The 25,764-nt window shown below is 37.0% G+C and overlaps 2 protein-coding genes and 1 long non-coding RNA gene across 4 annotated transcripts in view; 2 read left to right on the top strand and 1 right to left on the bottom strand.

The window, feature by feature from the left end:
- pla2r1 (phospholipase A2 receptor 1) overlaps positions 1-3,593 on the top strand; it is a 28,570-nt gene extending 24,977 nt beyond the window's left edge. For both annotated transcript variants that reach the window (XM_055183978.2, XM_055183979.2), the window contains 2 exons: positions 1,554-1,589; positions 2,054-3,593. In XM_055183978.2, the coding sequence (XP_055039953.2) occupies positions 1,554-1,589; positions 2,054-2,271 (254 nt within the window). In that variant the 3' untranslated portion in view covers positions 2,272-3,593. The remainder of the gene's footprint in view (positions 1-1,553; positions 1,590-2,053) is intronic.
- Positions 3,594-4,512: 919 nt separating this feature from the next.
- The window catches only part of ly75 (lymphocyte antigen 75), a 40,217-nt gene continuing 18,965 nt past the window's right edge, over positions 4,513-25,764 (top strand). Inside the window, exons 1-12 of the mRNA XM_073875952.1 lie at positions 4,513-4,768; positions 6,504-6,872; positions 9,773-9,946; positions 16,645-16,803; positions 17,904-18,020; positions 21,295-21,429; positions 21,518-21,715; positions 21,918-22,075; positions 22,973-23,080; positions 23,281-23,369; positions 25,146-25,315; positions 25,428-25,630. Coding sequence (XP_073732053.1) covers positions 4,657-4,768; positions 6,504-6,872; positions 9,773-9,946; positions 16,645-16,803; positions 17,904-18,020; positions 21,295-21,429; positions 21,518-21,715; positions 21,918-22,075; positions 22,973-23,080; positions 23,281-23,369; positions 25,146-25,315; positions 25,428-25,630 — 1,992 coding nt within the window. The 5' untranslated portion in view covers positions 4,513-4,656. The remainder of the gene's footprint in view (positions 4,769-6,503; positions 6,873-9,772; positions 9,947-16,644; positions 16,804-17,903; positions 18,021-21,294; positions 21,430-21,517; positions 21,716-21,917; positions 22,076-22,972; positions 23,081-23,280; positions 23,370-25,145; positions 25,316-25,427; positions 25,631-25,764) is intronic.
- LOC141369466 (uncharacterized) lies at positions 14,481-15,729 on the bottom strand. The gene is made up of 3 exons (XR_012373180.1): positions 15,585-15,729; positions 14,757-14,872; positions 14,481-14,649 (listed from the first exon to the last, which is right to left on the bottom strand). It is a non-coding gene; the product is annotated as an uncharacterized lncRNA (long non-coding RNA).

Genomic DNA, 25,764 nt, shown 5'->3' with positions numbered 1-25,764 from the left:
TTCAGAATGATAAACTGCTATGAGAGTTCTGGACCCTACACTGTTGTATTTCATTATTAACAGAAAATTATGCTTCTGATGAGTGGGGAAAACTATTTTAATAAATCTGTTCATTAAATGATTATGTTTGACAATGTTTATGTATCAACCAGCAATATTCAACTACTACTGCCTTTTCTTTGCTATAACATGTGTTTTAAACACACTTAGATATAGCAGTTAGAAAACACCAACAAGCCAACGGTCAAGAGCCAAAGTCCAACCAAAACAACCACCGATCACAACTATGGTGACTTCAAATGAAACAGCCAACATCTTAACATAAGTTAAGAAAATGACTGTACAAGTAAGATGTAAAATGCAATTTTGTATTTCGGACAGAGATGTTGAGGGAGAGGACGACAGGGCTTTTAGTTCTGCGTCATTGTTGCTTTTTGACACTCTGTGGGATGGGACGGTATGTGCATCCAGCGGTGTTTATTTAACTCTGGGGATTTTTCTGTATGAGGGCTTCCTGGGGGCTAAGTGAGGGCTGCCTGCGCAGGGCCAGCGCTAAAGGGCCAACGTTTTGCCAATGAGCAAACCTGCGCGGGGCCCTTAGACTAGCCCTAAGTGGGCCCATAAAGGGCCATTGTAGGCTTACTTGCAGGGTTTTTTAATATTGAGATTTGTACATCATTTATAAAACTAAAATCTAAAAAGCTAAATAATGAAGCTTTTCATTGATGTATGATTTGTTAGGATAGGATGATTTTGGCCAAGATTTAAAAATCTGGAATCTTATGAGTGAAAAAAAATCAAAATATTGAGAAAATCGCATTTAAAGGTCAAAGTCCAAATGAAGTCCTTAGCAAACACATATTACAAATGAAATTTTTTGTTTTAGCTCTCTCTACTGGCGTACCGCTGTAATGAACTTGTGGTTTAAACTAAGCTTGAATGGGAAATTCCCAAAGAGCGCGTAGCAACGAAAGCAAGTTTATAGGAGAGTTTTTGGCCAATTTTGTTTGTGATTTTGCTGCATCCACTCACAAAAATAGAGTTTTTATATATTTACGGTAGAAAATATACAAAATATCTTCATGCAACATGATCTTTACATAAAATACTAATGATTTTTGGCTTTTTCTACAAATATATCCATGTGACTTATGACTGGTTTTGTGGTCCAGGGTCAAATATGTAAGAAATAAGACGGGCCATTGAATTATAAGAAAATAATGCACACCCAAGGTGGTAATGTGGCACGACGCGAAGCTGAGTTTGCATTACTTAAAATAAATCAAAGGACCGGAGTCAATTATTCCGCTTATACCACGGTTACTACAAACATTGCTTTGGTGCCTATTTTTAAGACATTTGATAGGTTAGGTGTGCGGTTTACAGAAAAAAAATCAACACCCATGGAACATTTCTTAGCCAATCAGAATAAAGCAATCAACAGACCTATGATATAAGGCAAATAAGAATGTAAATGTAATGCAAGTCAGTGGTTGATGATTTTGTGTCATTGCTCCTCAGCATATAATTAGATGTTTTTGTTTCGCTTACAGGTGCTATCAAAGAGGTTGAGGTGGAGCCACTAAAAGGTTAGTGAAATCTTGTTCTCTTTCTTTCTTTTACCTGTTTGTTACAGAGGTCAGGTTATTGCGTAAAGTAAATGATTAATTGAGAATGTGGCCACCTCTGTCAAATCTCCTTCTGTTCTCCAGAGATAACTACTGTAAGTTCCTCAAAATTGATTTCACAAGCATATCATGTCTCAACCACAGCTAAACAAGTTTCCACCATCTGTTTATACAAGAAGCGAGAACTTAAACACACAATGCACCTTTAAATAACAACATGTTAGTAATTGATACATAGTGTAACATTTACTTTTTAATTTTACTTTTTCGATTTTACATACAAACTGTCAAGCATTACATTTAAACTGTAGTGTATACAAGCACATACCTTGCAATTCTGTGCTGCACACTTTACGTTGACAATCACAATGCACATGAGAATGTGAAGTGCTGTACGTTGAACGTATGTTTCGTTTGCTTTTCAGGGATGCATCAAGGTGTGATTTTTACTGCCGCCCTGGTGGCCATTCTGCTGTTTGCCGTGATGATCGGCTCATTGTGGATCCTTTACAAAAGAAACTCTCTGTGCATGCGGAGGCTTCCGTCATTTGGCAGTGCCTACTACAGACAGACAAACTCCCAATCCAGTGACCAAGATGAAAATGTTTTACTTCCAGAACTGGAAACACACGCAGGGGACTAATGCTAGTTTTGTATGAATAACTTCATGAATTTTGTATGTGTGTATTCACCTTAGTGTTAAATAAGTCAGGGAGACTGCATGTGGGAATATGTTGAATCTGATGGGAAGATTCGTACATCATCTGCCCATGCTGTAGCTACGAGATCATGTCATGCACGTACAATGCAGATCTAATGAAGTACCATTTTTAAGCATTATAAAAAGGGATTTCCTTTTTAACGGGATTTATAGGAATTTTTTTTGTATTCTGAGGAACCGAAGCTGGAAATGCTAATATTGGCCAATTTGCTTTTAACTTATGCAACTCTTTCAACAATGCAACGTTTGGATCTCTTTGAATCTCCTAAAACACTTTGAAGACTTTAAATAGACTGTATACAGCAGGAAATTCAAACTGTTCTTCTTAAAACAATAAACTGCAATCATACATCCATAAGCCACTACACACCAAAGCAGAAAAGAACAGTGTGACTTTAAGTAAATGTTTACCTTACACAGAGTGCATTGTGTTATCAGTATTACATCCTTAGTAACGTTGTGTTATCCTCTTGAAGCTTGTTTGATCTGAAGTTTGTTTGTTAGGGTTATGTGTTTGTTCTTTATAAGCACCTTATCTTGCATAGTTTCCAGAGCACCAAAGCAGTGTTATTAGAATAAAGGTCAGAGATGCACATCAAATTCCTCCTCTTTGGTTTATAAACACTAAAAACTGCAGAGCCCCAAAACCCACAGTCTTTGTAGAGATCATTGTGGCTACATCAGAGGTAAACTTACACAATTTGAATGAATGAATATACAAAGCTGTTCTTCATTTTAACTGCATTTGCGCATTTGTATTTGACTTTTTTCAATTTGACTCTTGAATTTGGTGCTGTTTGATTTTTAGGAGAAAATGGAAAGCTGTATATATTTTTATATAAGCCATAAACACAGTTTATGTTATTTCTTATAACAAGAACTGTATAGCAAGACAATCATGTTTTTTTTTTAAATCAATAATAGATGTTTTTTATATTTGTTGTAAAGTTTGCTAAGGTGTTACTGTAGAAGTGTTGGTTGGTTTGTATGTTTGTATGTTTTTGTGTGTGATAGCGTGCAAAGTGTCTGCGTTGTGTTATTGTCTCTCACAGTTTACATTTTTATTCATTTTATTAAAAGTGAAAAAACTTGTTTTTTTTTTAAGTGTGTTGCTTTGTTAATAATTTTTTAAAGAACATTTAGTCCGTTTAATGTGATTAAATGCAGATTTTTACACTGTTCATCCGTTTCATGATACAACAATAAAAATTCAGCGATGCAGATGTAGAAGTCTGCTCAAGTCAGTTTGTGTCTGGTCATTTCATCTAAGCAGGGGACACAAAAATGTAATATACAGCAGTAAAAACCAAAACTAACAGACTTTATTTTTAATGTATTGCAGACTTTGTGGAAGATATAACCTATATATCCATATATTTAGAATGTAGTCTGAAAATCTGCAGAGATTTAGCTTTAAAAAACATTAATTAAAGCTTACATTAATATAAATGTCAAAAGCAATAAATTCAGTACTTAAAATATTTTTTATTTTACTTTACTGATGCCCCAAGCATCAATATTAATAAAAAATAAAGACAAAAAATATAAATGATGTATATATACAATAATGTATATATAAATTGTAAAAATGTATTAGATGACTATCAGTGTATTTATATATATTAGATTTATATTAATAATTATTCTTTTTTCCCTTCGGTTATTATGGTAAACATGTGTGAACAACTGGGGTGAGAGGGGGGTTGAGCAAGAAGTGTATGTTAGGAATATCAATGTATATTAATATATGTATTTTGTAATATTGAGTGAAATGTGTTATTTAGTTGTAGGACCCGCTTGAAAAAGAGATGATGCATCTCAATGGGCTATCCTAAAATAAATAAATAAAAATAAATAAATATCATATTTTTAATTATATTTTTAATGAATAAATATTAATTGATATTGTTACAAAATGTTAAATAAATGGCTAAACGCAGAACGTCGCAATTTTTAGTTGTCTACGACTTCATGCGCAGAGTAAACGGCCTATGACATCAAAGTCCCGGGAGAGCTGTTAGAAAGCTATGATTTCGACAAGCTCTCGCGGTATTTTGATGTCATATACCAATCAGTTTGCGCAGGGCTGCATAAACTTAAACCCGTCTGTTGGGGCGTAGTCGCAATGTGACGCATTGACAGCTGACCAATCACAGCGGTCCGTTAGGGGAGAGCAATAAACAGAAACAGAAATTGTTGCAGGACTGGCGAGTCAGCCTGAGGGACTTTCTGTCGTTTACAACCATAAATTGTGGCCTGTACATGCATGCGTAGTGTGTGGAGACGTTTGACGGTAGTCAGGAGTTGATGTTTACATTCATCAAAATGGATTGGGACAATATTCATATTATTTGTGTATTCCTGCTTTTAGCACAAAGCGCAGTGCATTTAGGAAGTTGCGCATCAGCTGTAAATGGTGGTAAGCGTGCCTTTCTGTTTACTATCTATGTCCGCTTACAGATTATATAAGACTGCTGATGGTGTGTATTTAGGGCTTAACCACTCTCTCTAAAAGTTTAGATTTAAAACACTAGTAGTTTCGGTTCTGAAAGGGTTACTGTAGCTTACCTGGGGGAAGACTAAAACAGGTTGGTTGAGAAGGTTGTGGAATGTATGTAGGTTAGGCTGCTTTATAACAATTCGTTCATAAAAGAAAGCTTAAAAGAAAGTCAATTATTCATCTCACATGTTTTAGTTTGTGAATCTGGTTAAGCTCAAGGTAGTACTTCACATGTAGTTAAGTTGGTTACTGTTTAGAAATCAGTGCATGCAGTTTTATAACAGGACTGTAATATAAAGCCACTTTGGCTCAATGTAGATCACTGATATCGGCCTACTGCAAAACACTTTCTCATGTTTCAGTGTAATGTGGGTGTGTGTGTATATCATGTGTATTTGTGCGGATGTGTGGGCCAGGTTTTGCCTAATTTAGAAATAAAATAACCTGAAAGTTCCTAGGCTTTATTTTGAAGACCAGCCAATGACCCCTACAAAGCAAAGCAGCTTAATAAACATGTATTAGTTAAGTTTTGGTGTATGGGGGCTTCACCCAAACTTTAGTTTTGTTTAAAATATAGTCTATGGAAAGTCCCCTTCATGATTAGAAGAAGAAACTAAAGGTGTGAATGAGTCATCTATTTAACAAAATCGAAACATATCTCATTCATAATAAAAATACTACTGCAATATTACTATCTATTCTATTTTATCTAAGGAATAATTGAGGACAGGCCATTGAAAATAATGCACACATAAGGTGGTAATACGGCACGATGCAAAGCCCAAAGGTCCGAGTCAATCCACGGTTACCACAGAAATTGCTCTGGCGGTTATTTAAAGACATTTGACAGAAAAGGTGTGAAACATTTCTCAAGCATTCAGAATAAAGCATTCAACATTCACACAATTCACACTTTTTCTGTTGTTTATTTTTATGTAAAGCTGCTTTAAAACAATGCAATACTGTAAAAAGTGTTTGTAAATAAAATAAACTTGAAAATTTAATTCATTACTATTACCACTTGTAAACATATCTCTCTCTCTCTCTCTCTCTCTCTCTCTCTCTCTCTCTCTCTCATGTGTGGGGTTAAACACACCCTTGTTAAATATATTTTATATAAATAAACAGACTTCAGCAGTGTTCTTCACAGAAATGTTGTTGTTGAACGTTTGTTTAGTTGTGGCTGCAGTGATAGCCCACCCTCCCCACAGCACTGCATGACTCAAAAGGGCCTTTGTTTTATGCCTGTGTTGTTTAAAACAAAGTGCAAATCAGAGCACAGACACTGCTATGACACCCTGTGAGATATTGTGGAAAATATAACTTTGGCAAGAGGACAATAGAAGTTAATAATGAAGTGTTTTGTAAATGCACTCCAATGATACATCAAGAATAACACACTGTGTTATGATCGCAGTAGATCATCTGTCTTGAGACATTCGGCATGTCTAAATAAACTGATATGTGCTTTATTAAATGTGAGGTTTTTTGGTTTAAATTTACCTTCCTCCATTGTTGTGACTAAAACTTTATCAAAAACAAAAAAATAACAATACTTACAAAACACTTGTGTATCATGCAACATAGTGTTAGGTCAATTTCAGAGTTAAAATATTCATTCCATCAAATAATGCAATCCTTTATATTTACACAGGAGATGACACGTTTACTATCCAGCACAATAGCACTGGCAAGTGCCTCCTGGTCCAGAACGGAGATTTGAAGTTGGGAGAGTGTTCGTCTGTCCAAGACTTCTTATGGAAGTGGGGTTCGGGCCACAGGCTGTTCCACATGAAATCGGCTATGTGTTTGGGTCTGGAGGTGCGTACCAAAACGGTGACCCTGTTTAGCTGCGACTCCGCAGAGATTCTGATGTGGCAGTGCAACGAGGACAACATCTACACAGAATACCATATGAAGCTGACCACGTCCCCCGAGGGTAAAGTGACTGCAAAGAGAGACGTACAGGATGCTTGGAAACGAGGAGGAACATCGGAGAACATCTGTCAGCAGCCTTACCGAAGTATGACATGTTTAAACATTTTCATACATTTACATGCATAAAAACCTGTCTTATAATGAAGGTAACTGAAAGATTGTAGGTTTACATAACAATAGGCCTTTTAGCAAGAGTATGCAAGGTGACTGTCCTTGTAATGGCTCGTTTTAGATAAAGAAGTTGGTTCAAAAATGTTGAATTTACTGTTGTGGCATGATTAAAGCCTAGGGCTGATAACCGGAAGGTCAAGTGTTACAGTGAATAAAGTTGTTTCCTCATTCAACCACAGGCAACATGCCAATAACTACCCACACCCCCATTCGCTTAGAGTGTGATTCATATTGCTTGTAAAAGACTGGCAAACTGTCATTTTATTGGCTGACATGAACTTCCAGGATTGGGACATCTAACGAATTTTTCTCAGTTTGAATGGAAAGTCATGCTTACAAAGTAACCTGAAAGAACAAGATAATATATTCCCAGTTTTGTATGAGATAATAGGAAGTTAACTAGATTTCACATTTATAGACACATTTATTGCTATACAACCAAAAGTGGAGACTGCCGTATCAGTATTTAAACGTCTAGCTATATGAGACAATACATAAAGACACACACATGCATGTACATATTTAAGAAATAAAATATTTAAATATAGTTTGGTTCCAAAACGCAATAAATCCATTTTGACTAATTTCGGTAAAAATGTGTTTTCTATACCATGAAAGTGATAAGATGAAAACCACTATTTTCTGTTACAAACTTTCACATAGCATCTTTAGGGTATAAAAACATAAAAAATGTAAAACCATAACTTGATTTTCAAAGATTTATTATAAAAACGAAGTATTTTTTCCACAAAATGCAATAAATCCATTGAATCAATGTATAAATGTACATTCATCTTTGCCATGTTATATTCATTTAGTTGAACAGTGGTATACACTGATTAAAAAATAAACATTAATTGCATTAACCAAAACACTTACTTTGTCAAATAGTCATTGCTGCGGTTACTTGAGACGTCGTCGTTTAACATTTTTCACAGCGAATAGCTGTAAAATGCGTGGAATGGTGCGCTGTAATTCGTGGAGCGGATTTATTGCATTCTGCAGAAAAGGGGGAGTGGTGTTTGTCACGGTTTTGGAAAAAAGGGAGAAAAGATGACAGAATAACACGGCGGATATTGGATTTTTTTTATGCCGTTTATCACGTTTTGGAACTGAACTTTTATGTATATAATAATATATTATATATATAAATATTTATTATAGAATTTTTTCCTTAAAATTATACATGTATGTGTGTGTATTTTTATCTATACATAATTGTTATACACACTACATCCACATGTTTTATTCTTCAAACGATTAGTCGGAATCCCTAGTTCAGATAGAAAAGCCATAAAATTAAATAATGATATTAGCCGATATTTTGTCATTAGCAATGTTAGCTAATGTCTATCAACTTTAGTAATTTAGCAACTGTTTACTATGTCTATGTCCAAAGAAGTGAATTTTTTTAGAAGTGGAGGTTCTTACGAAAAAAGCTTGCATGCACTTGGAGGGTTTTGCAGCGAAAGACTGGAAAAAACATTTGTTAAATACCAATAAACTGTGAAGTGACATTTGTGAAAATATTTTTCATTACCATTAAAAAGAAATGACCTAAACATATAAAAAATGCTTGTTTACAAGAAAACTTGTCAGGGGCACTTTGAGGGTTTTGCATTTGAACTCCTCAAATGTAAAGGTGTTTCTCTAATGAGAGTTTGCTTGTATTTGTGTATGTAAAAGATTTTTTGTACCCGTTTACAACAGCTACATTTGGCACAGATGTTTGTGGCTGTGTGTTTCTGGTTTCGGTTTATACGCTGCAAGATCTCAGAGCAAATGCATGTGAAGATACTGTGGTTATACTGTTACACGAACTGTTTTAAAGAACAGTTTTCAGATAATCCTGTTCATCTGTTTTCTGTTGTGTTACACTGCATGAATATTTTTTCCTAGGAAATTTATTTATTGTTTTGTTTTTTTTGGTGACTACCATGGAGTTTATGGGAAACTCCACATGTGTTTCTCCGTTAGGGCAAATCTGTCATTCATTTCATGACACACAATGATTGTTTCATGTCTGCTGCTAAGATACGAAGGTGGTTTACAATAGCCTATTCTGTTAATACTATGTACATATACCACTTTTATTTTGAAAGTAATCACCAAACCGAAGCTCTCACACTAAAACTATAGTAAGTGAGGATATTAAACAAATATAGAGGAAGAAATAAAGTAAAAAACACAGAAAGAGGGTGACGAGGTTGAGTCATTTCATGTTACTGCCCAGAGTAAATATGCTTCTGTTTAAACCTACTTTAATATTATTTTCCTGAATAGACATTACATAAAAAGGGTTTAAGAGTCAATGCTTTGTTTGTTCTATTTCCATATCATTCACTGTAAGCTTATCACTTGCCTTTAAAGCGATACTCCAGCCAAATAACAAAACTACCCCATGATTCACTCACCCCCAAGCAATCCGAGATGCATATGTCCACCAGTTTCAAGTCAGAAGTCGTTCCTTGATCCCTGTTTTTACCATTATAAAGCTTGGAAGAGTAAGGGCATTTACTAAAGTAACTCCAAATGTATTTGTCTGAAAGATAATGGACACATGTATCTCGGATTACTTGAGGGTGAGTAAATCATGGGGTAATTTTGATATTTGGCTGGAGTATCCCTTTAATGATGCTCTCAGATGCCTCTTAGCATAGGGCCACTGTACGATTTTAGTCATGATTTAGATTTTGAGAATCCTAAATGATTTCTTATGATCCTAGCCAATTTTGTAGTCTTTAATCACCAACAGCTGACATATGTAATGTGAATACATTACTTAACTTAACTTAATGTTCCTCTATTTTGCAGAAATGCACACAAGCGGGGGAAATTCAAACGGGGCGCCCTGTGAGTTCCCCTTTCTCTACAATGGGACCTGGTACCACAGCTGTCTGCCTGGCACAGATGAACCAGCACTAGAATGGTGCTCCACCACAGCAAACTATGATTTAGAGCAGAAGTGGGGAAATTGTTTGAAATATGGTAAGGTTTACTTTTTCCACAGTTCCTGGGGTTTCCACAGAGAAGTTGGAAAAGTTAAAGTTTATTCAGACATATACTGTAAACATTTGACTCATTTTACAAAACACTCAGCTGCATACTAAAGGATTTCATTACAGTCAAACATAATTAACACAGACAAGATAAAGGCATGGTGGTCTAAATACTAACACATGTATCAGATGCTATTTTGTAATGTGATGTTTGTTTGACAAGATAAAAAAAGTTCTTGAATCCACAAAACAGTAAGGGCCTGACATGCTCAACAAATAAAAAATAAATAATTATAGTTAAATAAAAATAAAAATGAGACATTATGCAACTAAAACTGGAGTTTTGTGGCTTGTAGTCCATGTATATTAGCTTTGGCGTCGTCAATAATGTTGACAAAATTAGCCTTTAAAGGTGACATAGAATGATTGAACGGGGTATTTATTAGGGGTGGAACGGTACACAGAAGTCCCGGTTCGGTTCGTACCTCGGTTCAGGCGCCACGGTTCGATTCACTTTCGGTACAATGGAGGGAAAAGCAAAACAAAAATTAAAGATTTTTTTTAGTACTTAAGCTAATCTTAAAAACATAGGTGTCCTTATCAGTGTTATTTTGAGATGTCATGAATATGAACTGAAATGCATTTAACATACTATCTCGTATTTCAAAAATGTATACCACTTTAAGTAATCTTGTACTCATCTTTCATACAAATATGGGTTCAATTGTATTACAAGTGTTACCTAAATACATTTTAAAATTACATTTTGGCCTTATTCCATATTAATGTACTAAAGAACAACAAAAAAAAGGCTCTTAGGATGAATTAATAGGTGTGTACGACTTCACGAGGCGCTGCAAGAAACGACAAGTGGATGACGTCAGAGTAACGCGAGAGCGATTTGAAATCAGCCTCCTCCGCAAGATTTCTCGCGGTACTCTGACGCTGATGGCGCTGCGTAATGTTGAGCACGCTTAAAAAACTGAAAGCAGCTGAACTCGACAGAACTGCCCTGCGTATGTCTGTTGTATATAGCAGGACAATTTATCTCCTACTTCTCAGCGTGAGAAATACAAAGTGTGGCGTTTGAACTGACTGAAATGCGTGTTTGTCAAGGTGAATGCGTGAGACTTGAGAGCCCTGATTAGATGTATTTCCACTCACATACCTAACAATTGCTGAACAACGCCGATGCAAAGTCCTCGTCTTTTCCACCACTCTCTCGCCTGTACTATTGTAACTGACTGGAAAACTGAAGTTTTGCCAAACTTGCGATGGCTGGGGGAGCGTCTAACTCTTGTGGAGCACCACTTGCCATCCTCGCTATCTCTGCTGACTAACTGACTGGATCGGCGTCGACGTGACAAAAAACTGCAGAGTGCTAGTGATGGGTCGTTCGCGAACGAGCGGCTCTAAGAGCTGATTCTTTGTAGCGAACGAGCAGAGCCGAATCTTCAGACGCATGCAGGGGAGCCGGCTCTTCTAAGGGAGCCGAGCCAGAAGAGCCGAATCTATGAAAAGAGCCGGACTGCCATCACTGCAGAGTGCCAGAATGTAGACGGGCTCTGATAGTGCGCATACATAGGCGGAGCTCGGATGCATCGGCGCCAATCAGAGCTTCAGAGCTAAAGCGGGGCAACAGATTAGCTGTCCATAAAGAACCCGCGTATCTAACAGTAGTTCCGCATTACATTAATTATTTTGCACGCAAGTTTTTTTATTTTCATACCGTGTATTCTCCATTTAAATTCATGCACCGAACCGTGACCCCCGTACCGATTCGGTTCGAAACGAATACATGTATTGTTCCACCCCTAGTATTTATCCTTGTTCTGTGATGTGACATGTAGACAAAAATGTTTTTGTTTGGGTCTGTAATGTCTTAGAAGCTTCATAAAAACCTCTCTCAGATAGCTCTACCAGGGTGGGGGATTTTAAACAAGTGGTTTTGCACCTATTTGGCTCCCCCTACTGGCTTAACTTGCAATCTCATTACTGATTGGCTGACTTTGCTGCCACTCAAAAAATGTAGCCAATTATTTTAAAGTGAAGGGGCAGGGAGATGCCTGTGATGTCATAAGCATCAGTTTTTCAGATTGGGCTGTTTTCTGGCTGACATTTCTAAAAGAGGAATTTCTATGAGACTGAGATGTTTAGAATGTCTATAACTTTTTGTATGTTTGTGAATGCGGGTAGACTACCATTATTCAACAAAGACAAGGTAAAAATGTTTTTTCATTCTCTGTCCCCTTTAAAGAGCCACACAGATCCAAAATCGAAAATGACCTGTATTGCAGTGTGTCTTGTAGCTGTTCATCAATGTAAAAAATGCGCACAGTACTTGAACCAAAAGGTTCACGATTAATAAAGTTATTGGCTTTTAAAATAGGGAGTCGATTCTGAATCGCTGAAACGAGTCGTCATATGGATTGAATCTCTTGCCTGACTTTATCCACATAATACGAACACTTTGCATAATAATCTCCGCCTACAGCCTTGATAAAACATTCTCTGCAAGCATGTAAAAAATAGGTCATTGAAATTTGGCTCCTCTTGTGATGTCAAAAGGGGATCTTATTATAATAATACTGCCCTTAATCTGCACTATCCAACCACGGCACTGCCTTTTAGTGCAGGGAGAGTATGGAGATAATTTTATCTCATTAATAATTCACGCAAAAAACATGATTCACACATGCGTAGACTATTTCACATGCATGAAATCTAATTTACATACACAAAAATATATATATTCGCAAAAAACGATGTACATACACAAAATAAAAATACATATTCATAAAATACGTTTCACAAACGAAAAAAAAACTAGTCACAAATGTAGAACTGTGTACGAAAAGTTTTACATTTTGAGTTTATCATGACATTGAATGTACGAATCATCTTTTTCGTGTGTGAATTGCTTTGAATTCGTGTGTGTGTTTTTTGAGACTTTGTTGGCAGCGCGCTCTCCAACGTGGGTCACTCGTACTCTTTAGCCAATCAGATGCAAGCTTACCATTCAACCAATCATAACCCGCCAAGAGCGCAGCACTCAAGGAGCTCAGCATTGCACACCTTTTGCGCAATCTGGCTCTCCTCACATATTTCCGGAAAAATCTGAGCATATTTACTTAGAGCATTTCGTATCTGAGTGTAGCCTACTAGCAGCAAAATGCTTTCATAAAATTTATTTGAGAGCGATCTATAACTAAAGTATATTTATAGCATTATATAGTTAACCATTATAGTAATGGCTTCCAGAAAGTTTAAATATCAACAGCGGAAAGAAAGTAGTTAAGCTGAACATTGCTGTGTCCAGTTATGTGAGGACTCCTCAAAAGTATGAGTTTCCAAATGTTTTTTGTGGACAAAAATCACGCAGAAAATGGATTCACAACATTCGACGCGAGCGATTTAACATCACTTCTCATAAAAGGATCTGCAGTCATTTTAAAAGTGATGATTTGATTGTGCTATTGAGCCTTAAAGTGCGTCGCTGGACGTTGCCTTATCCAGTGAACCAAGTATTGCATTTAGTTTTGTTCAGGTATAAATAATATTGACTTGTATATAATCAACTTTTATTCAGTGTTGCCTGCACTGCAGGAATGTAAATATTGACTTTACACATTTGCAATGCAGTAATGTATTTAAATATACTGTAAATAACTTTAATACAGGGTTGCCTGCACTGCATGAATGTAAACATGTAAATATAAATGACTTTGAACATTTGCAATGCAGTAATGAATGTAAATATACTGTAAGTAACTTTTATTCAGTGTTGCATGCACTGCAGGAATGTAAACATGTGGCTTTGAACATTTACAATGCAGTAATGTATTTAAATATACTGTAAATAACGTTCATACAGTGTTGCCTGCACTGCATGAATGTAAAACTAAATTACTTCGAACATTTACATTGCAGTAAAGTATGTATGTAATATACTGTAAATAACTACCTTAACTTCAGAAATGTAAACATGTAAATATAAATAACTATCAAGCAAACAGATGTGTCAAGGCTGTAGCCAAATAGTTGCAGAGGTTGTAGTTATGGGGCATCTTGATAACGATTAAGGTTGTGTGTTGTTGCTGTTGGTATGACAGCACACTTCCATACTAAACTCTGCCAAAGCCAAAATCCACCAAAGAATTGACATGTGACATCCTGATAGTGGTGACCGAAGGGGCTACAGCACTGGCAAGGTCCTTAAACGCCTCTGCTACTTGGAGGACTGTGAGGAAATGAAAAAAGGTCAATTCCTATCATTTTAGTCTTTAAAATCTTTCGCAGTTTTTTATCAAATACTGCTTCTTATTACATGGCATTTGCAATACTTCTAATCGTCTGACGTCCTGAATGTCCGACCGCAGCCTCAATCTGGACAGGACTGTTGTTTTGTACATTGTAATGGATTATTCTGTAATAACCACTCATATGGACTTTATCCGTTACATAAACATTTTCAGTGAAATGAGCCTGATCTCATACAGTTTGTCTTTTGTGAAGTATATATGTGTGTGTGTGTGTGTGTGTGTGTGTGTGTGTGTGTGTGTGTGTGTGTGTGTGTGTGTGTGTGTGTGTGTGTGTGTGTGTGTGTGTGTAAAATACTACATTGCAAAATTTTTGTGTTGTACCTTAATACATCAGCAAGCTTCCTTTCTTTGGGTCTTGCAGACAGAACCTCTGAAAATACACAGAAAACACACAGTGGCCATGTTAACATTAATAAAAATTACAGCAAAGTTTGGAATACTCCATTACAGTAAAATGTAGATTAAATAAAAAATTACCATTGTTCTAGGTCTGTGTCAGCTCTCAACCGTTTCAGTACAGCTGTAAACTTCACTGATGCCAAGCTCTGAGTAGTGCAACAATGTGCTGTCCCAGCAACACAAGAACAACTGCTCTGTGATAGTATTACACGACAAAAGTCCTTTAATACAATCGGTGAATAAATGACATTAAACAATATCAAGAATTAAGATTCAATGTTATATGTAAACTGATTCTAAATATGTAAACTCTATTTACTAGGCTACTGTCATGAAACTGAACCACTTATGAACAGATTTAGCCTGTCTATGCACAGATGTAGAACCCACAAAAACGTCTGCTTAAAATGCATTTTAGCTGTCTTTTGTGTTTTCATACACACTCAGTTTGTGTTGTTTGACTTTCTCATCAACCTGAAACAAGTCGCCCTCACCCTGATCTCTCATGCAGTGACCTGATCCTTACTGAAAAACTACTCGCAGTCAGTAACAATCTTATTCCTGTACGTACATTGCGAAAACAAACACTTTAGGCATAACATAAAGACTATATTGTAGTGTTTACTATTTAACTAAATAGATAAATAATACAAAGATCGATATTAACTGGTCAGAAACAGAGACGAGATTTAGCATGAGATGAGAATACTTAACGTACTCTCAAAGTTGTTGATTTAACTTTAAAAAACACTTCTCCTTCTTACTGTTAGGTAAGACAGTCTGTCTTGCAACACGATTAACGTCATTCACGTTATGCGCGGGAATCTTTTGTAAACAGCGAGTGTAATGTGTGTTATTTTAGCAATATTAAATTATGAAACAATATGAAATAAAGCAATAACTTACACGTATATCCCGCACTTCATTCGCCATGCTTGGTTGATGACGTGAAGCTTCATTTCAGTTGATTGCGCGGGGGGTGTGCGGTGCTGGGCTCCTTGGGTGCTGCGCTCTTGGCGGGTTGTGGTTGGTTGAATGGTGGGCTTGCATCTGATTGGCTAAAGCGTACGAGTGACCCACGTTGGAGAAGCACGCTGCCACCAAAGTCTCAAAAAACACACACACACGAAATCAAAGCAATTCACACACGAAAAAGACGATTCGTGCATTCACGGTCATGATAAACTCAAAATTTAGGACTTTTCGTGCACAGTTCTACATTTGTGAGTTGTTTTTTTCGTTTGTGAAGCGTATTTTGTGAATATTGATTTTTGTTTTGTGTATGTACATCGTTTTTTTGCGGATATATGTATTTTTGTGTGTGTGAATTGGATTTCATGCATGTGGGGTGGTCTGCGCATGTGTGAATCATGTTTTTTGCGTGAATTGTTAATGAGAAAAAATGATCTCCATAGAAGAGAGAGAGAAAATAATTGAGTTTTAATTTCAACAAACCACTATTGTCTTAGCAATGCAAATGTCATGTGTTCGATCTCATGAAACACACAGGCAAAAGAAGTTGATGGGGTGTGGTATTTAAATGAAACAGATTTTTGGAAGAGACTCTTATTTTAGGAGTGTTTCTCTAGCAAACAGTTCATCCTGTTTCGAACTTAAAGCATTCTGTGAATGTCAATGACCTCAGTGAAATATTCAATAGATGCCACTTTAAATTTGAACTGGGGCACTAATACCGTCTTTTTGATTGCACTATTTCCAAAGTAACATCAGATATAAAAATCAATGGTGTTACTATCGTAAAATTGTAGTAACTATTGGTTTTTGCCATATTGATTAACGTTTTATTACCATGGTCCATGGTTTTACCATTATCATGCATAAATATGGTTAGTAACTGTACAGTAGTAATAATAACTGTATTACCATGTGTCATTCAAAAGCAATCCATAAACAACGAAATAAAGCACATATTATTAACCTCTCCACTTCCTTTTCTTTCATGTAGTGAAAGGTTGTAATATTTTATGGGAAAAACCCCCCGGGAATGGAAGCTGCTACCAGGTGGTGTCCACAGCGGTGGTGTCCTGGCATGAGGCACGGGACGCCTGTCGCAGTCAAGGTGGTGACCTGCTCAGCATCTCCAACCCTCAAGAGCTTGAGTTCTGTAAGACTAATTTCATTTCTATTAAAATGCACTGAAGATCTTAAAGGTTCCGTTCTTTCTGTATTTTTGAAGCTTTGATTGTGTTTACAGTGCGCAATATTACATGTCTTCATGTTTCACATGTAAAAAAATGCAGTATTTTTCACACAATTTACTTATTTGTATAGTACTGTTTTCACTGTCCTCAAAACTGGCTGATGTCTTCCTTGTTCTATGAAGTCCCTCCTTCAGAAATACGTATCGATTCGATAGCAGCTTAGCTTAGCTGAGCCGTTTGAGCCAAAGCTGGTGACTGACGTATTCCTGTGGGCGGAGTTTAGTCAAAAACTGTTCTAGTGACATCATCAAAGCAGGAAGTAGAGGGATGTAGTCCAAACCGGTCGTTCGCTGTAGACTTTGAAAGGTGAATTCTGTTAAAGAAAATATATAGCCTGCCAGTGAACTTTGAGCTTTATCATTTTGCAGGTATTATTTATGCTCTAACAGCAACATTACACAATAACTAGGGTTTAAAGGTGCAGTGTGTAATTTTTAGAAGCATCTCTTGACAGAAATGCAAAATAATATACAAAACTATATTATAAGGGGTGTATAAAGACCTTTTTATAATGAACCGTTATGTTTTTATTACCTTAGAATGAGACATTTTAATCTACATACACAGAGGGTCCCCTTACGTGGAAGTCGCCATTTTGTGACGCCATGTTTCTACAGAATCCCTTAACGGACAAACATTTTTACTAAGTTGTCTCTGACGATGACATGTTTTTCCGGTGGCGGCTACCGTAGCTTCTCTATGCATTTCAAAAGCAAGGGGTGAGCAGTGGACTGAGCCGTTGGTTCGCAACCTCACCACTAGATGCCGCTAAAATTTACACACACTGCACCTTTAATAAAATGGGATCAGGAAGAATGTGACCTTTATCACAACATTCAAACACTAATTATTGTTCACCTGTTTTTTGTCCTCACATGCTTGGATTATAAATTTAGCTATTTATATTCTCTCACATTCATTATCTATAGTATTGAACTGCTGACTGCTATCAGATGTTCACATTGAACTCAAATATAAAAAGTTTTCCTCTCTTTCCCTACAGTTAAAGATCGGAAAGATTTGCCAAGCAAACTGTGGATCGGATTAAACCACCTGGACTGGATGCAGGGGTGGCAGTGGTCCGATGGATCCGCTTTGTCTTTTGTCCCATGGGAAACAGGTGATTTCAATTTGACTAAACATCTTAAAATGGAGACACAATATTTATCTTTACCTACAATGTTGTGATTGGTCTCTGTGTACTACTGGTAGAATCTACATTGCCATTCATCAAGCTTTGTCAAGTTGCCTAATACAAAAACAGGTGATTATATGTGCATGTTTAATGTACTCTTGGTTCTTGTGGGTGGTTTGTCTCTTATGACCCCATGCATGTAGTGTCAGTTTAATGTACTGTGTCTATATTTTTATGTAACATACTAAATTAGTTATGATCAGTCTTGAAGTTACAAATACATGACTAACATTTAAGACTAGTTTATGCAACTGGCAACTGCATTTTCTGTACGCAACTTCTGATCCACTGCTATTTAGTTTTGACCGATCAGAGAGTGTTATTTGCTGCACCATTGACAATGGCATTACTATCGCAGTTAATGTGACAGTGTGTATGTGTATAGACATGCAGGCATAGTTGTTTGGGTAGAATAACAAGCAAATGCTTTGAATGGTGTCTTTATGCGGCAGACACAGGATCCCGCTCTGTTTCAGAGGCGAGGGATGACAGCATTGTTTCTAACTTACTGTCAGCTGAGATGATGTGGGTGGTTTGCCTCTTATGACCCCATGCATGTGGATCAGTTTAATGTCTATATTAATGCTTTTTGTGTAAATGTTTTGCACACAGTTACTCCAAAAAAGTACAGTCATAATGTGTTTTAAATAATAACACCTGAAAATGACTTCACATTTTTAATTTTAAAACTCTTTCACCGCCAGCGTTTTTTATATAAAGTTGCCAGCCAGCGCCAGCGTTTTTCATGATTTTCACCAAAGTTTAATGCCTTCCAGAAAATGTTTTTCTTTAAATATATAAACATACAATATACCAAATGAAAGAACAGACCCTCTGCTTTCAAAAAAAATACACCACATTTTGAGTAAAAAGCAGAGATAATTCCATTTTTGTGACGGACTTTTCTTAGAGATCCCATTTAGAGCGATCTTTAAAACAGACATGAACATGCAGCTGCTTGCCATAGGGCAATACTTCCGGGTCTAAAAAGTTGCGGAAGGGCGCCACCTGGTGGATAGTAGCGGTATTGCGGAAAGACGGAAAATCTCGTCATTGGCGGGGAAGCATTTTCTCTTAATTGACGAGATATCTCGTCAATGGCGGTGAAAGAGTTAATGTATTTCATTTCATGACAATAAATGAAAGATTGTACATAGCAGCCTTCATTTTTGTATCCAATTAAATTATAAGAACTTATTACTGTCAAATTAAACGAATGTGCTAGCTGCATTTAAAACATACAGAAATCGACGTTTTCAGTAAATATGGGGGTGGTTTCCTGGACAGGGCTTATCCTAGTTCCAGACTACAATAGTTTGAGCTCCCTTAATTTAAAAACAACTTATATTGACATATCTTAAAGGCACACAGCAGAACTTTTTGGCCACTAGGGGGCGCTAGACATGTATTTTTCACCCCTAGCGCCCCTAGAGGCCACAAGAGCCGCCCGCAGCACTGTTGCAAAGGAAAAGAACTGGCCAACCTTAAAACTAAACTAAAAACTAAACCTTTAAAACGCTAAACGATAAACATTTTGAGACAACAGGGAGAAACACAGTCATGTTACAACTTTCTGATGAGGAACTCGTGGCAGAAGCCATTTCTCAATCTGAAGGTTGCAGCCTCCGGATGTCGTATTTCTAAGCTGCATACGTCATCAAGACTGTCTTATTTCAGAATATTAACAATTATAAAGTGGACTATTATCCAGTATGCTTATGACTTGCGAATGTAATGCTCAGTTTACCTTAATAAACCAGGGTTGATTACGTATGCAGCCTGCATATTTGACCTCCGGAGGCTGCAGCCTTCCAATTGAGAAACGACCAGAAGTATTTCCTTGCCTCTTTCGAAACAAATATTGTTGCATCGTCTCTCTCTCCCTCGCCACCAGGATTTTCCGCAATGGCGCTCATTTTTCCTCTCTTTTGTGTGAAAGTTGTCGCTTCAAATCCAAGTAAACCGATGTGTTTAGGTCTGCCGCTTTGTAATACGTCACGGGAGTGACAGCGGAACGCAGCAAATGAGGAAGAGAGAAGAGAGAAACGCTCGGATCTGATTGGTGAATGAATAGGGTTTTGTTTTACACTGTGTGAGTTTGAGCAAGTTTGACTGTCTGCTATAGCATCCTGGATTGTAATGTAAATACCATAGACACAGTAAAAGAAAGGTAAATATGTGAACACGTGAATGCAGCATCTGAATACAGGGAACTATATGCAAGATAATCACCGTCATTTATAAAGAAGATCGCATTTATGTAGGAATCAAGATCGTGAGTTTATATCAAAAATTGCCTTAAAGGGGATTCAAACCCAGGTCGCCCGTGTCATAGGTTCGTGACACTAACACAGTGCCACAGAATCACATAATAGAAGTTGCTCTCTACACTCCTTAAGAAGCCTCCAGCAAAATTCACAAAAAATTTGTGTTGAGGAAGTGGAGGAAGTGACGTATGCCGTAAAGCAGGCGAATTTTGTCGTTGTTTTTGTGCTCTGGTTACTACCCGAAAACCTACGTTTTAAAGTATGAGTAAAAGCGATACAGACCCCATCAGGCTATGGTAGACATGTCATTCAACCTATTTAAAGTCGATGTACTATCACAAGGGTCTTGAAATTTTTTTATGAAGGTTGAAAAACTACATGGTGTCGCTTTAACATGTGTCAGTGCCATAGTTTTAGTCTCAAGATGGACATCAGTATTATTATTTTTTAAGGTATGTTTGTAAGAACTACTTAAATGTCCTAATATAACTAAGGCCTAGTCCTGGATTAACCTTGCAGTGTGTCTGACATGTTTTTTTTGTAATTTTGCATTTTATATTAGCATGGATATTGCCAAAAATATTATTTCTGAATGACCTGAGCCCATGATAAAGTGGATTTTGAACTGAATTTATAATCTGTGCTGAGAGCATTTGGTTAATATCATTATCTCTGTTATATTGAGGTGGCGTTTAGCACTTTTGCATCTAAGCTCCTCATACAGGATGTTTATGCGTGAATTAGCTTTACACAAATACTTACCAAATAAATAAAGGTGAAATGTTTTTTCTTTGATTTGGGTTGAAATGTGTGAAGAAATAGACTTCAAAGTTGACTTCATTTATCTGGTCAGAGAGAGTAATGACCACTTTTGTGATTGTGCATTACACCAAGTGTTACATTTTTATTTGTCATCGATGTGTGATTGTTAGGCATCCCAATTAGATCCCTGATGTCAGATGATGACTGTGGCATTCTGACGGAGCCGCTGCGTTTCGGCGCTGAGAAGTGTGAGAACAAGCTTCCATTCATCTGCGAGAAGAATGACGGACAGGCCGAGACTTCAGGTTAGATACGGCTCGCTATCATTCTGATTATTTTATTTTTGGCCTCTCTTACTTGTTCATCTTTTGATTCTGGCTTTTGTATTTGCAGTCAGGGAGGTGTACAAGCCCACGGTGTGTGAGGATGATTGGGTTGGATGGAAAGGGTTCTGTTATCAGCTTTACAAGGGAAAAGACGCCCCACTATCCCAGACAGAAGCTAAGTCGATGTGTGAAGTGGCTGATGCTGAGCTGGCCAGTATAAACAGCATAGAGGATGTAGAAATGCTAAATGTAAACTTTCACATAGGTACACAAACATCTCCAGCATTACCAGCAGTCTGTATACTTAAACGTGCTTTAATCTTTAATTATCTTTATTTAAGAATAAGGAAAAAACATATGTATCTGTGATTATTAATAAATAAGTAAAATGCACAAATTTTTATTTAACAAAACTATTTAATGTATTTTATAGATTTGTGCTGACAAATGTCTTGTGTATGTGACAGATTTTATGGCAAATGTGTGGATTGGTCTTGAGGGTGATGGATCTTCTTTGGTTTTTAAATGGATCGATAAATCACCAGTGTCTTTCACATACTGGGCCAGGGCTCAACCTCCACCACTTCTACCAAATACCACTAACTGTGTCTACTACTCAGGAGAGGTGTGTGTGTTTCCTTAAGTCGAAAATGGATACCTGTGGATATGTATCTTACCTTATCAATTCTTGAAAACTGGCATAAAACCACCACAAAACTATTTGAGTGATTAAAGGTGCAGTGTGTAAATTTTAGAAGGATCTCTTGATTGATTGTATTGTAGCTCTGATTGGATTGTAGGTCTGCCGTAAAGCAAGTTTTTGTAGTTTTCACTCAAACTACAGGACCGCGACCCGACGGTTGGAAACTTTTGTGCGGTTTTGGCCGATAGAGGGCTGCAAACGAATGTGAAAGTGCCGTTCACCCTGTTTCAAGTGGATGAACGATTGAAACTTTTTTGGAAACGTTATTTTAAGGATAAAAAAACTCTTGGTGTTGCTTTAACGCTTGACGGATGGCTTGTCTGTAGCATGGCCAGCCAGCGCAACTTTTCATAGTTGACAGACTTTTCATAGAGATCCTATTCAGAGCGATCTTTAAAACGGACACGGACACGGACATGCAGGCGCTTGCCATAGGGCAATACTTCCGGGTTTAAAAAGTTGCGGAAAGCCACCTGGTGGATAATAGCGGTATTGCGGAAAGACGGAAAATCTCGTCATTGGCGGGGAAGCATTTTCTCTTAATTGACGAGATATCTCGTCAATGGCGGTGAAAGAATAAAAAGTAAGAAGCAATCACGCCTCGCCCTGTGTGAATGTACCGTTACCCTATTGGCAGATTTTTTGCTTGTTTGTCAGCATAATAAAACAGCACGTTATGCGCTAGTTTATGATCAATTTAGAAAAGAACAGGATCGATTCATAAAACAATTTACGGCATGTGTGTGAATGCACGCATAGATTCCAATTATTTCTAAACAGGAACCTAACATCATCTGAGGTTTTTTGTCTGTGATGCAGCATCATACGTGGTCTGTGTCTGAGTGTGACAAGCCAAGACATTACATGTGCAAGAGGCCAGGAACGGTCAATGAAAGCTTGCCAGAGGAGGGCTGCCCTCCAGACGGGGTGAGTGACTATCACTGACACATGAGAGAGAGAGAGAGAGAGAAAGAGAGAGGCCAGTGACAGTAATGAACAATTCACTGTGACTCTGCACTAATGTGTTAATGGATATGTTTGTGCTTTTTTGTTGTTTTTAAGATGTGTTTGTTAATCTTATTTAAATTGTATTACATTAATTCCTTTTTTCCTTTTGTAATCTCTAGAACTGGAAGAGACACAGCAATGCCTGTTATAAAGTGGACCCTGAGCTAGTAAACTATAAAAACAGCTGTCACCTCACCATTAATAACAGGTAAGAAAGCCTTGACATACTATTTACCTCAATAACACACACACATTTGATCCGCATGTAAAAGAAAACACATACATTATTACAGCTGATAAAATAGTATTGCTTTAAGTGATTTATTTGTAATGATATATGAATAGGGTGTCAGTTGGAATTATAAATGACAGGAAAAAACGTAATGTGATATTCAATATGCGATACAATATAAATAAATAAATAAATAAATATATATATATATATATATACTTTTTTTTTAAATCAATTTGAATTTTATTAAAATATCTTAAAGGATTAGTCCATTTTCTTAAAAAAAATCCAGATAATTTACTCACCACCATGTCATCCAAAATGTTGATGTCTTTCTTTGTTCAGTCGAGAAGAAATTATGTTTTTTTGAGAAAAACATTGCAAGATTTTTCTAATTTTAATGGACTTTAAAGGGACACAAGGCAGCATTTTTATGTTAATAAATCATCTTCGTAAGTCGTTATATGGTTAAATGACTCATTGCATGACGAATGAAGACTCTCTCGCCCGCCCCTACCATCTGTAGGAAGAATACCCCACTTGCAAGTTCACTGTATCCGACCCGGTGTCCTTCAGTCTCGTAGTCTCAGATATAGAAAGCATTTACTCCCAGACACAAGGGGGAGCTAGTAGAGAAATAATACTCAGACTTGCCTTGTGTGTTTTTAATAGAGCCCAACATTTAATACTTAACACAACACTTAACAGTTTTTTTCAACGGCGTTTCAAAGGACTATAAATGATCCCAAACGAGGCATAAGGGTCTTATCTAGTGAAACAATTGTCATTTTTAAAAAATAAAAAATATGCACTTTTAAACCACAACTTCTCGTCTAGGTCCGGTCCTGTGATGCGCCAGCGTGACCTCACGTAAATGCGTAGTGACGTAGAGAGGTCACATGTTACATATATAAAACGCACATTTGCGGACCATTTTAAACAATAAACTGACACAAAGACATTAATTAGTATCAGATGACATACAAGAATGCGGAACGGTCCTCTTTCTTCACACTTGTAAACACTGGGGCGTAGTTTCGCGTTCGTCCTTTGTGATCTCTTCACGTGATGACGTATTGCGTGAGGTCACGCTGGCGCATCACAGGACCGGACCTAGACGAGAAGTTGTGGTTTAAAGGTGCATATTTTTTATTTTTCTTGTACAAAATGACAATCGTTTCACTAGATAAGACCCTTATGCCTCGTTTGGGATCATTTATAGTCCTTTGAAACTCCGTTGAAAAAAAATGTTAAGTGTTGAATTAAGTGTTGGGTGTTGGGCTCTATTAAAGTCCATTAAAATAAGAAAAATCCTGCAATGTTTTCCTCAAAAAACATAATTTCTTCTCGACTGAACGAAGAAAGACATGAACATTTTGGATGACATGTTGCACATGTTTGCATATCCCAACTAACAGATAATATATTATGCACATGCAATTGTAATATTCCTGTGATTTCGATATGTTGCGCAACCCTTAACATTACAGTATATTCAGTCATAGTTATCCTAATACTGTAGTAAAACAGTTAGTAAACCAGTTAGTAAACTAACAAAAACAAAGTGAGGCCTGCAGTAAAAGAGAAACTGAACTACCTCAAAACATCAAATATCTCAAAACCTGTTGTGAACCTGAATGTCATTTAAACGTGAATTGGAGTTTGTACTTTAACAATATGTTTGGATACACATGTTTTTGCCTGTCTGCCCTTTTCAGCATTTTTGTAATATCAGGTTTTATTCTGTTTTAGATTTGAACAGGCTTTCATTAACAGTCTTCTGAAGGAGCACATGAGCTCCGAGATGTTGTATTTCTGGACGGGCCTGCAGGATACAAAAGGTTCTGGGGAATATCAGTGGATCAGTCAGGATGGGACAGCAGGCCAGGTCACATACGACAACTGGAGATGGAGAGAACCAGGTAATCGGCTATGAATGTTACATAGATCTAAAAACATGACATAGTTGTTAATGATATAAATGATTTACATCATGCATTTTTTAACTGTGAACATGTATGTGTTTTTTGGCAGTTTTCAACGGTGGGTGTGTGGTGATGTCTGCAGGAAATCCCTTGGGCAAGTGGGCTGTTAAGAATTGTACTTTATTCAAAGCTGGAAATATCTGTAAGAGACCCATTAAATCCATGGTGGTGCCCACTCCAGCCCCAATCGACCTTAATGCTTCCTGTGCCCAAGGATGGGTCTCAGACAAAGACAATCCTTACTGCTACAAGGTGTGTGCTTACATTTATGCATTTAGCAGACACTTTTATCCTCATTACGAGGTGTATATTTTGTCAGTATGTTTGTTCCTGTGAACGAACCCTTGACCTTTTGACTGCTAACACAATGCTCTACCACCGAGGTT

Source organism: Misgurnus anguillicaudatus, chromosome 14, assembly GCF_027580225.2.
Source record: "Misgurnus anguillicaudatus chromosome 14, ASM2758022v2, whole genome shotgun sequence".
NCBI lineage: Eukaryota > Metazoa > Chordata > Actinopteri > Cypriniformes > Cobitidae > Misgurnus > Misgurnus anguillicaudatus.
The sequence above is the reverse complement of the archived record's forward strand: the minus strand, read 5'-3'. Positions and strand labels throughout refer to the sequence as shown.